A 13,260-nucleotide genomic window follows, 5' to 3' on the forward strand; every position below is an offset into this window, starting at 1 on the left:
AATTGCAGATTTCACCCCTACTTTTATATTTCTCTCTCCTGCATTGTGGATTTCTCCCTTTCCACCAGGTCATTCGCATCAGTACACTAGCTTGCCCTAGTGTCACCTGTCTTTTTAAAAGAGCTTCTCTTATACTGTGTCTTTCTTCAGGTATGACTCTCTCCATATCAGCTCAATCACAGGTAAACTTCTCAGAAAAGCTGTCTATATATGCAGTCTCCATATCCTTAATTTTGTACCCACTCTAAACAGAAATCGTTGTTATCAGCTTTTAGCTGACCCATTCCTTCCGGAGCCAATGAAGAATTCCAAGCTTCGTCTTGCTTACTCTCTTAGCAGCATTCGACAAGGTTGCCCTTGAGCCACTTTCTTCTTTAGGCTTCTATGACACCTCAGCCTTTCTGATTTCCCTGCTGCCACACTAACTACTCTTTCCCAGTATCATTAGCTAGTTCTTCTTTCTCTGTCGGATCTCATTGGAGAGGCACCCAAGGGTCTGTCCTTTGCCCTTTTAAGGTCCACAATTACACTGACTTCTGATGCAGTCTTATTAAGTCTTATAACGTAGACTGTCATCTATATGCTGATGACTCTCGAATCCATATCTCTAGCCCTGACCTTGGCCTTGGATATCCAACTGCCTATGGAACATCATCACCTGAATGTTTAATAGGCATTTCAAATTAACATGGACAAAAAAGTCCTGATGTTTATATATTTCTTTCCCTAAGTCACCTCTCCTCTAAGCCTTTCCTCCCTCAAAAATTTAGTACAACCCCCTACTCAGTTACTAAGGTCAAAAAAGCAAAAATCATCCTTGATTTCTCACTTTCTCTTATATTTTACATCCAATTTATCATTAATTCCAGTCGATTTTACTTCTAAAATATATTTTTACTTGACCACTTCCTACCAGCATAGCATAGTAGAACCATACAATTGGAGTTCAAATTCTGACTCTCATTCTTACTGATTATGTGCCCTGGGTAAGTTATGAAAACTTTCTGGAGCTCAATTTCTTCGTCATTAAAATGAGTTTGATAACAATCACATCTATCTCATCCCACAGGGTTGTTAGGAAGATTAAAAGAAGGTGTGTGTGTGTGTGTGTGTGTGTAAATAAATAAATTGGAAAAGTGCTTAGTGCATATCAAGCCGTATATAAGGGCTTGCCAACACATTCATCATTATTCCTCACCAGTCCAATGATATTATTATATGGTTTTATTAGTATTCTCTATTATTCCTAGGTACCCACCCTAGACCAAAACACTGATACCTTTCATCTAGAATCTAAACAACCTCATATCTATCTGGTCATCCTACCTCTACTTCTGTTTTGCTATTAGCCCATAAAGCAGCAAGAATTGTTTTTCTAAAGCACAAGTCAGATCATGTTACTTGCCTAGTTAAAAATCTCTAAGGATTCCCTTCACATTTATAATTATATCCAAAGTATTTACTAAGACTGTGGCCTGTAGGGCTTCACAGGGTCTGTCCCCTGTCTACCTCTCTCAACTCATCTTCTTCTAGTTTCTTAATCTTATACCTCTGTTGCAAGACAAAATTCTTACTTCTGTTTCTCTAACTTGCCAAGCTTTCTATCATCTCTGGGCTTCCACGTGTGCAGTTTCTTCTTGTTCTTCTTTCAGATCTGCACTCAACTATCTCCTTTATCTTATTTATTTTGTATCTAAATGGCCCAGTTGCCATTGTAAGTAAATACCTGTCCCATTTCCATTCCCACTCTCTATTACTATATCACCTAATTTTTTCTTATTTGGAGGCACTTATTTGTTTATTTATTTGTTTCTTTGCTTCTTTATTATTTTATTTAAATATGTTCTTTTTTGTTTCTGTTCATTGAGGTTGGGGAACCATGAAAATTGATCTAGTCCTGCTGTCTAGAACAGCATTTAGCCTATAAAAGATATCCAATAAATATCTATTAACTGCAATCTCAACATATAATTGTAATGCGTAGCCAGGTTTGATAATTACTATTCTAATCTATCCCATCTTAGACAGGAATCACTGATTAACAAAAATGATCATGCTTAGCACTTTAATTGTCATACTTTCATGGCAAGATATAACTGAGTAGAAAAAGCTCTTGCTCGCTTTTTACATATTTAATTGCCATATTTTTCTGCACAAAAAAGTTTTTACTATAAGACACCAAGTTCTTCTGATCTTGAGGCTATAGCTAAGGCATCGGCATTTATGTAGAGGCTAGAACTCCCTGGTGGTCTCATGCCTGTTCTCCCCTTGGCTAGAGCCTGGGAATCAGAGATACTGTGAGAGTTAAGGGTGAGCTAAGTGGACATCATCTTCATTTTTAGTCAGGTAGGAAGTTGGTCAATAAGTGGGGAGAAAGCGCCAATGGGGATGTAGAGAGGAAGGCGCAGAAACAAGCAAATCATGTGCTTCAAGGCATGTGCCATGAACAAAACCGGGGCCTGAGACCAAATCTAGGAGTAGAGAACAGGAAACACACAGGTCAAGTCAATGAATCATGGAGGGTGAGCCTGGGAAGATTCCTTGAATCAGTGGTATGGGATGAGGTAGAGAGAGGAGGAGTCCTTTGATAGAAGGAGGCTATGACATGTAGAAAATGATGATCTTTATTCTGAGTAAGCAGTCTCTGAAATAGCAACCTTTAAAATCTAAACTTAAAAAACATAGAAAACACCACACCTAAATGTTGGGACTTAATGGCACTTAGAGAGATCATCTATTGCATACAACTAATACTGGATGCAAGAATTGTTGACTAAAGTATAAAGACCTCTGTAAAAGAAAAAAAAATACTGTTTTTCTTTTACTCAGTAAGAGTTTAAGAAACATTCACCACCAAAGATATTTCTAAAATACCTCTTGGCTTGATTAAATAAAATATCCTTCACAAAGTTGTCTCAGTAACAAGTAGGTGAACCAAGAGCAATTTTCATTGTAATCATAAATAAAACTAACAATTCAGTACATGGTTCTAGGGAAGTAAGATATTGTATTATCTACTCATTCTTATTGTTAAATCCAGTTAATTTAACCTCTAGACAAAGCTTTCAATTTCCTCAAACTCTTAGAAACCTCAGTGTCCCTTGAGAAAGCCTTCCCACGTTTGACAGTGATTCTCTTAAAATAACAAAAGTATGAGAACCTTTTGGGAGAAAGGGATGACTTCTGGCCATTTTCCCAAAAGGAGAGCTGCAAGAAGCTTCCTAAGTTGACCTCTCTTCTGCCTATTCGTGACACCATTTGCTTAACCTGCCGACCTTTAGTCACTCTAGTGTGCAGTAGCTGAATTTTTTCATTCATAGTTCTTATGTTGATCACTGTATCCAGATAAACAGGAAAAAATTATTTAAAGGAAGGCAGGAGACTTGGAGCAAGTTCTAGAGGAGACCATGGTACAAATATTAACTCATTTAATCCTTATTACTTCCCTGTTTGGTAAATTACCATTATTATCCCCATTTTTGCAGCTGAAGAAACAGAGGCACGTAGAGCTTAATTAACTCACCCAAGGTTTCAACTTAGAAAGTAATAGAACTGGGATTTAAACCAAACCCTGGGGATCTGGCTTCAAAGTCCATAATCTTAACAACTTTGTTTTACTATAGTTCAGGAAATTAGAATAAAAGGGCATGCACACTATAGACCATGTGGTGGATTCCTCCAGGAGTGGAGGAATCGGGCAGAGAAAATAAGTCATTGCTGGGTCTTGTTTCTTCACATTACTGAAGTTTTCAGGATTCTGTAGACTCTATAGGAGGACTATATTTTTCAAGGTTCTGAAGGCCCCTTGTACCTAGTTTAAGAAGAGATGGACTACCCATAGTCCTTGCTTAAAAGTAATTACTTCTCAGTTTTATATGCTAACAGAAAACTTAAAGAAGATAAGCCAACTCATAGAAAAAGGCATCTTTGCTGAATCGTTCAGCATGTGAACTCTCAATTAAGAACCAATAACTGGAATGTTCTTCAAAAACTGCTACAAATATTCAGGAATTAACATTTGGACTGATGTCAAATGCCATTAAGTAATAGACCAGTGGTTTCAAACTGTGTTTTGAAGAACTGTCGTGGTTCAAAAACTTCCCTCAAGCACTGAGTTAAGCTTCACCTCTACTTTAATGTTTTACACATTGAACTTCTACACAGATTTTTTTTTGAAATAATGATTCTAATCCTTAAAATTTAATCTTTTTATAATCATTATTACATAGTATTGAATATTTTATTAATTCACTGATTTATTCATTACTTTAGGTATTGGGAAAACAAAGTAAAATATCAAATAGCCCTTTCCTTCAAGGGGCTTGCAATTTTATGGGAACTGGTCCAGTTTGAGGGCTCAACTGAATTTAAAATGAATTATTGTCCTACGTACTCTTTTTAAGACAATGCAATTATAGTCACTAGGTCAAGACTCTTTGAGCATTACAAGTGATGAGCAAAAGCTTGTCATAAACAAAGTAATCAAAATGGGAGAGACTAGATGCTATTAGTCTGCAGGAACTGAGAGAACTGAGAAAGGAGGATTTATACTTACTCAAAACCAATGCTAATGAAAGAAGCAGAGCACTATTCTTTTTCTTTAAATGTGTAAAAATTGTTTCATTTCTTACCTCTAGAGCTTTCAATCTTTCTAACAGCAATTTGGTCTTTTCTTTCCCCTCATCTGCACTGCTGCTTTCGCTTCTTGAATCTTCATCTACTACCATGTGAAGATCTTCCAAAGCTTCCTTGTGTTTTCTCTCATCCTCTGACAGTTTTTCCTGAAGCAAGAAAGAATTATTGTTTTCAATAATCTCCACTGAAAAACGAGCAAGAGTTTATGGCTGAAAAGTTTGGAATCTCCCTATTGCTTTTGCATTCTTTCCAGGGCTGAGGTAGAGAATTTCCTAAAACAAATTCTGAGTGGTGCTTATATTAGTAAACACAGTAGATATTTTAAAATAAATCCTGGCAGGACAAAGCCATTGGGTCACCATCTTCAAATGCACACATCCTCTGTCAGTTGGAGAAGTGACCTAGCCAACAAAGCCTTTGATGGCATCACGCGGTTAATCTATTTTTATCAGCACCATGGAATTCAGCTGTGCTCTAAATGGGGGAAAAATGAATCAATCTTCATACCTTGATTAGCAAACAGTTTAGCTCGTCACAAACGGATCATTAAAATCACTGGACTTAAAGTCATTTAATTAATTTAAGGAAAATATTTAAGAAATATTGAAATGATAGTAAATTCGATATAAATTCTTAGAATTCAGAATTCTAAGCTAAAACCAATTAGTTCTTCTGGCTCAGTAATGACACAGCTCTTAAGGACCTCTCAGTCCCTTTTCTAATACCACAAAATTTGTAGTATAGCCTTGAGGCAGACATACAACATTATCTTGTCCTGCCTCCTTGTTGGAAGCACCTCACTCAACCTTGTCTCTGGCAGCTCTTTTAGAAGCTGAGAAGTGCTCATTTGAGCCTCATGACTGGCTCTTGTTTTCAAGAGAAAAAAAAAAAGATATGTCAAGAGATTATCATAGGAAGAAAATCTCATCCATTTTGTGCATGTAGCAAGACCCTCGTGCTACAGAACCAGGTGACATCGCTCCATTACCCTATTTAATTCTAACTACAACGCTGCAAAAATCAGTGCCTTCTCGCACGTAGGAACACCAGACAGCACTTCAGCACTATGTTTGGAGGCCATTTTAAACAGTAAACAAAAAGCATAAAACGTGAAAAATGGGGCACTAAATACAGCACAAAAAAGACTTTTTTTTTTTTTACAGTATGACAGCTGAAATAAGAAAGCAGAGTGTTGCCTTGTTTGACTTCAGCTGAGAACGTGAGTGCCAGGTGACAAAATTTTCACCACTCTGCGAATGTCCAAGAATGACCATGAAAGCACTGCAAGTGATGATCTGGGGGACTGAAAATAAATTTAGGGAGTAGGCAAATTCACAAATACAGAATCTATAAATAATGAGGATCAGCTCGACTGTGCGCGCGCGCACACACACACACACACACACACACACACACAGGCACACATATCTAAAGTGTCAAGGCACAGTGCCTAAATATCATTATATGAAACAACTGGAAATAATTCAAGATAATGTAGATTATATATGAGTATTTAGATTATATAAAACACAAGAGTTATTTTACATAACTTGAAGAAAGGGTGGTCAATGAGGACTGTGAGGTGTGATTTCATGGAAATGGAACATGACTTATGCTTTGACAGTGTGATGACAACTTAAATAGTTAGAGAGGCATAGAGTGGGATTTTTGGTCAAAGAGTTAACTGAAACAAAGGTTCCCAGTCAGGAATAAGTTTTTTCTTTTTTGGTTTATGAAGAAACCAATTAGTATAGCACACACACAATTTTGTTTTGAAAGAGTGGTTGAAGAGTAGGATTGGAGAGTAAAAGAGAGAAGTATTCCTGGATATAAGAAAGAAAAATTCAGACGTAAGTCATTCATTCATTTATTCATCCTGCAAATGTTTACTGAGCTCCAACTATTGGCCATTCACTCTTCTAGATGCTGGAGATATAGTAAAGCTCAACGAAGATACTTTCAAATGATGGGAAACATAGCAAACTCCAAATTAAATTAGTAAGTTATATAATTATAGGTAGTGCTAAATGCTATGAAAAAAATCAAACATTATAATGTGATGGATGGTGGTATGTTAGGGACAATATTCAATATGGTGACTTGAGTATAAGGCTGTCTGAGGCGGTGGCCATTTGAGCTGAGACCAACTGTTGAGAAAGAAGCAGTCATGCAATGGCCTGAGAGAAAAGCGTTCCAAAGAGAAGGACAGTAAAGCAAACTCTCAGTGGCTAGGCTAAGCTTGTCTTGTGGGACAGCTGAGAAGAGTACATGCGATGGGCTTATAGTGACTAAAGAGTACAAACAGTAGCAAATGTGATCAGCAAGAGAGCTGGACCATGGAGGCTCTTGAAAGGCATAGGAATGGGTTTGGATTTTATTCTGAGCGCAGAAAAGAGGAATTGGAGGCTAAGCAGGGGAGTGATAGGTTCTGATTAAAATTTTAGGAACATCGTGACTGCTGCAATGGGGAATGAGCTGTGGTAAGGAGCTGGGAGACCAGCTGAGAGACCTTTACACAGGAAGGGATAAAAATTAGGAATACTTGAAAGTTTCAGATAAGGACTTACCAAAAGCAGTTCTCATACTGGATTGGTAGGTCAGAAACTCTGTATTCAAAGCCCTGCTTTTACACTTTTGCACCTTGCTGGGCAAATCGCCGGACCTTTTTTAGCCCTCAGTTTCACCTTGATGTAAAATGAAAGAGTTGGACTAAATGTCCCACCTAATGCTAAATTTCTAAGAATTCAATTACTCAAGACACAATTTTCAGGAAGGAAATTTTGTCGATATGTTCAATGGTAACAGAGATGACAAAAGAACAGAAAAGGGACCTCTATATTTTGTAATAAGAAGGTTGTTAGTGGGGACCTGAGAGCTGTTTGACTAAAGTGCGACGATGCCACCCAAATTGTCAGTGGTTAAGCAAAAAATGAAGAGAGAAAATAGAGGCAATTTTCTTAGATGCTTATTTGGGCGCTTGACAGGGCACGGAAGGAAATTTAAAGAACCGTGGCTGAAGTGCATTGCACAGACAAGTGGAAACCTTTTTCAAGATAGAGCAAACCAAGTTGTTTGAAGAACTAAAGAGAAGAGGGAGCAATGGAGATGGCAGCAAAAGTGGGAATGTAGGAAGTAGAGATCTCCAAAATGGTGAAGGCAGAAGATGAAGGGCATTGATGTGAAAAATCAAGGTTTTTCGAATGTGGTTCTCTGCAAAATATCATTCTGCAGCCTAATTTCCCAGTTAGTATTTCTAAATCATTAGTTAGTGCCTAGCTTGGGTTCTTACAGAATAGGATTTGAGTGCATGTAATTCATTTGAGAAATGCAGGCAACACCAGTAAGGACGTGAGTCAGGGAAAGGAGGGGGCCATTAAAGGGATATATTACTAGGTAACTGAAGCTAAATCCATAGGAAACTCAGGGAAATGAAGTAAACATAGGCCCCAGAATTATCCCACCCCAGGAGTGAAAGAGTTGGGGTATTTACACATCAACTTCTGGAAGTCAATGGTGGAGGGAACCCCTGGGTATCATTCTCCTGGCACCTACAGCCTGCCACAGGCAGTGAGGCGCTGCATACCTCTCACATAAAAGTACCCTCTGACACAGACAAAGATAGCTGGAAGTAACGGGAGCACTCTGGATAGTTCTGGCGTAAGAGCAGGGCACTGCCGATGTCCACTGCAGGTAGGGAGCAGGTATGTGACTACTCTGATGTGATATCACCCAGGAAAGAAAACCATATCTGTATGTAGCTCAGACTACTCACTGACCTAAAAGCACACTTCCTGGAGTTTTATATTCTAAAATACCCTAAAATAAATCCAGAAAGTAGAGTTATCTGTCTTGTCCTTTTCTTTGCTCTTGTCTCTTCATCACTTACAATGACAGTGTTAGAGTATAATATAATAACAAGAAAAGAGGGAAGATGGAAAGGATATATTTTAAGTAGATGAACAAAAGGGAAAAAGAAGAGAGAAAGTGGTAGAAGAGAGAAAGGTCCAAGAGAGTGGGCAGGAGATATGGCTGTCCCCCACTGACAGATCACTGTTGATTTCAGAAATGACAGCTGTTGAACTTATAAAAGCATGACGATATTTTTAAAAAATCAAGTATATGCATTCTATTCATACATAAGTAACCTAAATTGTTTTTTTAATCAGAAATTTCAAGTCCTTTGTTAATTAATCACCTGTGATAGACATGGTAAAAAGAGAGAAAGACAAAGATCAGAAACATTTGGTTTTAAATAAAACATATTCTCCTTATGAATCTCCAAGAGAGAAAAAAGAAAATTAAGCCAAGTCCGCTCCTGAAAATGCTGAACAATGAAGAGAATGAATGGATACCAAGGGTGACCTTTTCTCAGGTTTCAGTTCTTCATGGACTTTCATCAGCAGTGAATTCTACAAAATTGAGGCAACCATAAAAATGAATTCCACTCCCCACATATTTCATATATGGTTGAGACCATAAGCTCGTTTACCTCAACAAATACCAGCTGGTATGCAGGAAGCTCAAGATTTAAGAGCTCAGTTAGCATCTAAAGGTTTAAATCAAATTTTGCCTTGTTGGAATATAAAGCAATCCTTCGAGCTATAAGTTTCTCTAAGTGATAACCAGAATAATGATTCATTTTGTGGGGAGCCCTCAATTTTTTGTTCTCAAACAGTCAGCATCATGAGGCCTATGTAAAATAATATCAAACAACAGAGAGCTCTGTGATGCATCTGTTCAACTCAGACAGATGACAGTCCAGGGAGCTCAGTCAGTTCAAAAAGCAGGAAGCAGAACTCTTCACCAATGGCCAGCAATCGTTCTGTCAAAAACATTATGGAGGGAAATGATCCAAATGTGCTTCCCCAAAATGTGTCTTATTCATCTTTTGGTCACCAACTTCCCCCAGCCCAGCGCACGATGGGACTCAAGGAAGGTTTCATGAGGTCATCTTATGTTATAATTAATTAATCCATCATCCAACAAATATTTACTGAGCCGCTGTTATGTGCCAGGAACTGTGGAAGATGCTGGGGTTACAAAGTTGAATAAAGACACACGTGGGCCCTGTTCTCATAAAGCTCAGAGTCTTATGGAAGGAGACAGTTAATTATCAAACTGTCACAAGCAAATATGAAATAGCACTGCAATATGGTCTGGGAGAAGAAGAGTTTCCAGGAGCTTCGAGAATCAATAACAGAGGGACACAAAAGAGAGGCCAGGAAAGAAAATGTCCACAGTTAACACCATAGGAGTTAACCAGGAAATGACTGTGAGGTGGAAGGAAGGGCGGGAGATTTAAAAAGTCTGAAAGGAGGTTTGTGTAGTTGGGGAGTGAAATGAGACTGGATGGGCTGATGAGGCCAGGTCACAAGTTAAGGAATTTTTCCTTTACCCTAAGGGAAACGGGAAGCCATTGACTGTTTTCAGTGTGTGTGTGTGTGTGTGTGTGTGTAGGGGGTGACATCATAGGATCTGGGCTCTGAAACAGCTCTCTGGTACAGTGTGGAGGATGGATTGAAGGGAGGTTAATAAAGACATGAGAAAAATAAGATGCTACTGCAATGATCTAAGCAGGAGTGGTTGAACTATGATTAAGATTACAAGCTCACAAATGAGACCTCATAGTTTGTAAATCATCTTGTAATTTTGATTCTTTAGCATGCAGTTCTTCCAACAATGACAAATAACTAACATTTCCTTGGGTCCTTGTTCAGAGAGTGGGCCAACAGCCACTGGCATCAGAGTTAGTGGGAGCGAGGACAGAAGTGTTACTTGTTTAAAATTCAGATGCCTTGGCCAAATCTGGCTCTAGTGAATCACCATTTCTAAGAGTGGGGCCAGGGATCTTTAATTTTAGGGAACACCCCAGTAACTCTAATCCATATCGAAGTTTAAGATCCTCTGGACAAAGATGCTCCACCATAGAACATGAATCATTTTCACTTTAGGTAAGTTTTCGAGGTTACTTATTTGATTTAATTTTTTATAATTAATAAATATATAAACAGATAATTAATTATTCAAATCAATACTCACCAAAGAGTAAAGGGCAGTGGCGATTAATAGTATACTTGGACTATAATTGTAAGCCAAGCAAGCTGGGACCTATTCATCCATAGCTTGTTAAATACTGCTTCTGTAATAGATGTCAGATGTTGACATATATAAAAGAAACTATTCAATATTAGTGTGATGAAAAACCCTTGGAAAATTTCTGCGTTCTGAGATTGTACTTTTTCATGCAAGCAGATGGCATTAACAGTTTGTAACTACTTTCAATGGCTTCTATTGCAAGGGGTACTAAAGATAGGTTCTATCTGTGTAAATGGAAGGAAAACAATTCTACTTTGAAAGCCTTCTTAATTTAAAAATAATGCTTTCTAGCTTCTTGTTTTTATAAAAAAAATAAGGACAAATCTGTCCATCAGTTCCTAAATGAGGTAGGAAGTGGCTGTTGTTTGTTACAATGGTCTCATAATTTCCATAGTAAGAAAAGCAATAAAAGAAATTTAAATATTCTTGTCCCCATTGTCCCTGCCCCATGCTCAGCCCCATTGGGTAGGTGTGATTTCCTGGTGTATGTACAAAGGCTCATTTTCAACGCAGCAGCCCTGCTGTTTTCCACCCTATCACTCAGGGAATAACACCAAGTCTGAGCCCAAGACTGTGAGGATAATTGAAGAACTCCAATTAGAGCAGAGAGGAAAGACAGTTTGTGTCACATTTGGACATTTCTTGGCATTTCATTTGACAGGATAAAGGGAGAGTTAATGTTATCTGTTTCTTGAGGTCTATCAAGTTCCATCTCACTGTGATCTATTCTTATCCAGGGTGAAAACACAGACCCATTTTTATCAAGTTTTAGAACAAGTAGAAGTAAGAAATCTACATTCCATTTCTAGCTCTGCCACTAACCAGTTGTGTGAGTTTCGTCAAATCACATGGCTTCGCTGTCCCTTAATTTCTTCATTTGTAAATAAAATGCACAGGAAGACACTAATTCAAATTTGTACAATTTGATCATCTGTAAAAACTCAATTTTGACAGATAAGTATTTAAAACACTGCTGAAGTTTGGGAGTATTAATCCAGAATGCCACAAATTTTAAATCTGCCTGCCTAGAAGAAGCCTTGTCTAATAAAATCGTTCTTTCTTCCTTTCTTCCTTTCTTCCTCTCTTCCTCTTTCTCTCCCTCTTCCTTCCAATCCCCTGACCCCATCTCTCTCTTATATGAAACACCTTTCCTCTTTTTGCTGTGTATTTTTCTTGGGCCCAACACAGAAGTCATCTAATCTAACTTTTGCATTTAGCACATTCCACTTCCTGCCTGTTAGAAATGAGAGGCCTTGTGAGCCACACTGAGTGAAAGTTTAGTGAGACACCCGAACACCCACAGGAAAACATGCTCAACCTGAGTCCTCTCTGAGGGCATCTGCTTATGGGAGAAAGAGTTCCAAGTATCTCCTGGTTGTAAGGCTTTAGAAATATAAAGAAAATTTACTCATCTCTCTATTTTTATGATTTTTGATTCTGATGGAAGATACAAAACCTACATGTAGAAATACTGCGAGTATGCTGCACTCAAAGATGGCAAAATGAAATCATAGCAATATGAACAGACATCTCGCTTTAGAAAGCTAGTCAGTCTTAGAAGTTAGAACAGAATTTTCATTTTGAACATCCATCCATGTGCTAAATCTACCTACTAATTCATAGTAAAAATATAAAAAGCTATAATTTAGGAATGATCACATAAGGCATAGATTGGGGTGGTGGTTAGCATGAAACATTCTTTCCAGAAGATAATAAATAGTATCTAGTATTTGTATAACATCTCAGAGTTAAACCAAACAACCTCACACATACCATTCATTCATATGCTTGCAGCAACTGGAATGTGGGGCAAATATTCCAGACTCCCTTGACAGACAGAAAACAGGCTTTGTTCAGTCATAGAACAAATAATTTGCTTATGTACAAATAAGATGAAATGTACAACACAGAGGATACAATCAATAATATCCTAATAACTTCATACAGTGTCATATGGTTACTGGACTTATCATGGTGATCCCATCATAAGGTATATAAATGTCGCATCACTGTGGCATACACCTAAAATGAATAGAATATTGTATGTCAACTATACTTTAATGAAAAGAAAAAGAAAACGGATTCTGATAGGTTATTAAGTTACCTGTTTAACAGTAAGTGGCAGAACCAAAATTAAAATAGTTCTGATTTCAAGTGTCATGCTCTTTCTCCCAACTCGGTTACCTCTTTCAGACTTTCCCATGAACCTATAGCTCTATCTTTAATGGCAATTCTGAGAATCTGTGATCTTTATTCAACTGTGAACCATGTTGCTGACAGCATCTCTGCCAAGGCTCCCAGGCCATTCCTCCAGGGAACGGGCGATTTTACCGGAGATGTCAGGTCTGGCCTCAGATAACTATCAGCAGAACAGGTTCAACAAACCTCTGCCACTTCCATAGTTAATGATGGTTCAATCAGTTCAAAATATAAACACACACCATATTACAAGCTAAATGGAAATGTAGAGGCCAGCCGTCTGGCTGACAGCCGCCCCAGTGAGCCCCGGTGGCATCGGTTTCTGTGATT

The 13,260-nt window shown here is 38.0% G+C and overlaps 1 protein-coding gene across 1 annotated transcript in view; it reads right to left on the bottom strand.

The window, feature by feature from the left end:
• The window catches only part of NCKAP5 (NCK associated protein 5), a 744,993-nt gene that overhangs the window by 224,644 nt on the left and 507,089 nt on the right, over window positions 1-13,260 (bottom strand). The window contains 1 exon segment of the mRNA XM_039874581.1: window positions 4,632-4,781. Within this exon segment, the coding sequence (XP_039730515.1) occupies window positions 4,632-4,781 (150 nt within the window).

This window comes from Pteropus medius, unplaced genomic scaffold, assembly GCF_902729225.1.
Source record: "Pteropus medius unplaced genomic scaffold, Ma_sr-lr_union100, whole genome shotgun sequence".
NCBI classification, from domain to species: Eukaryota; Metazoa; Chordata; class Mammalia; order Chiroptera; family Pteropodidae; genus Pteropus; species Pteropus medius.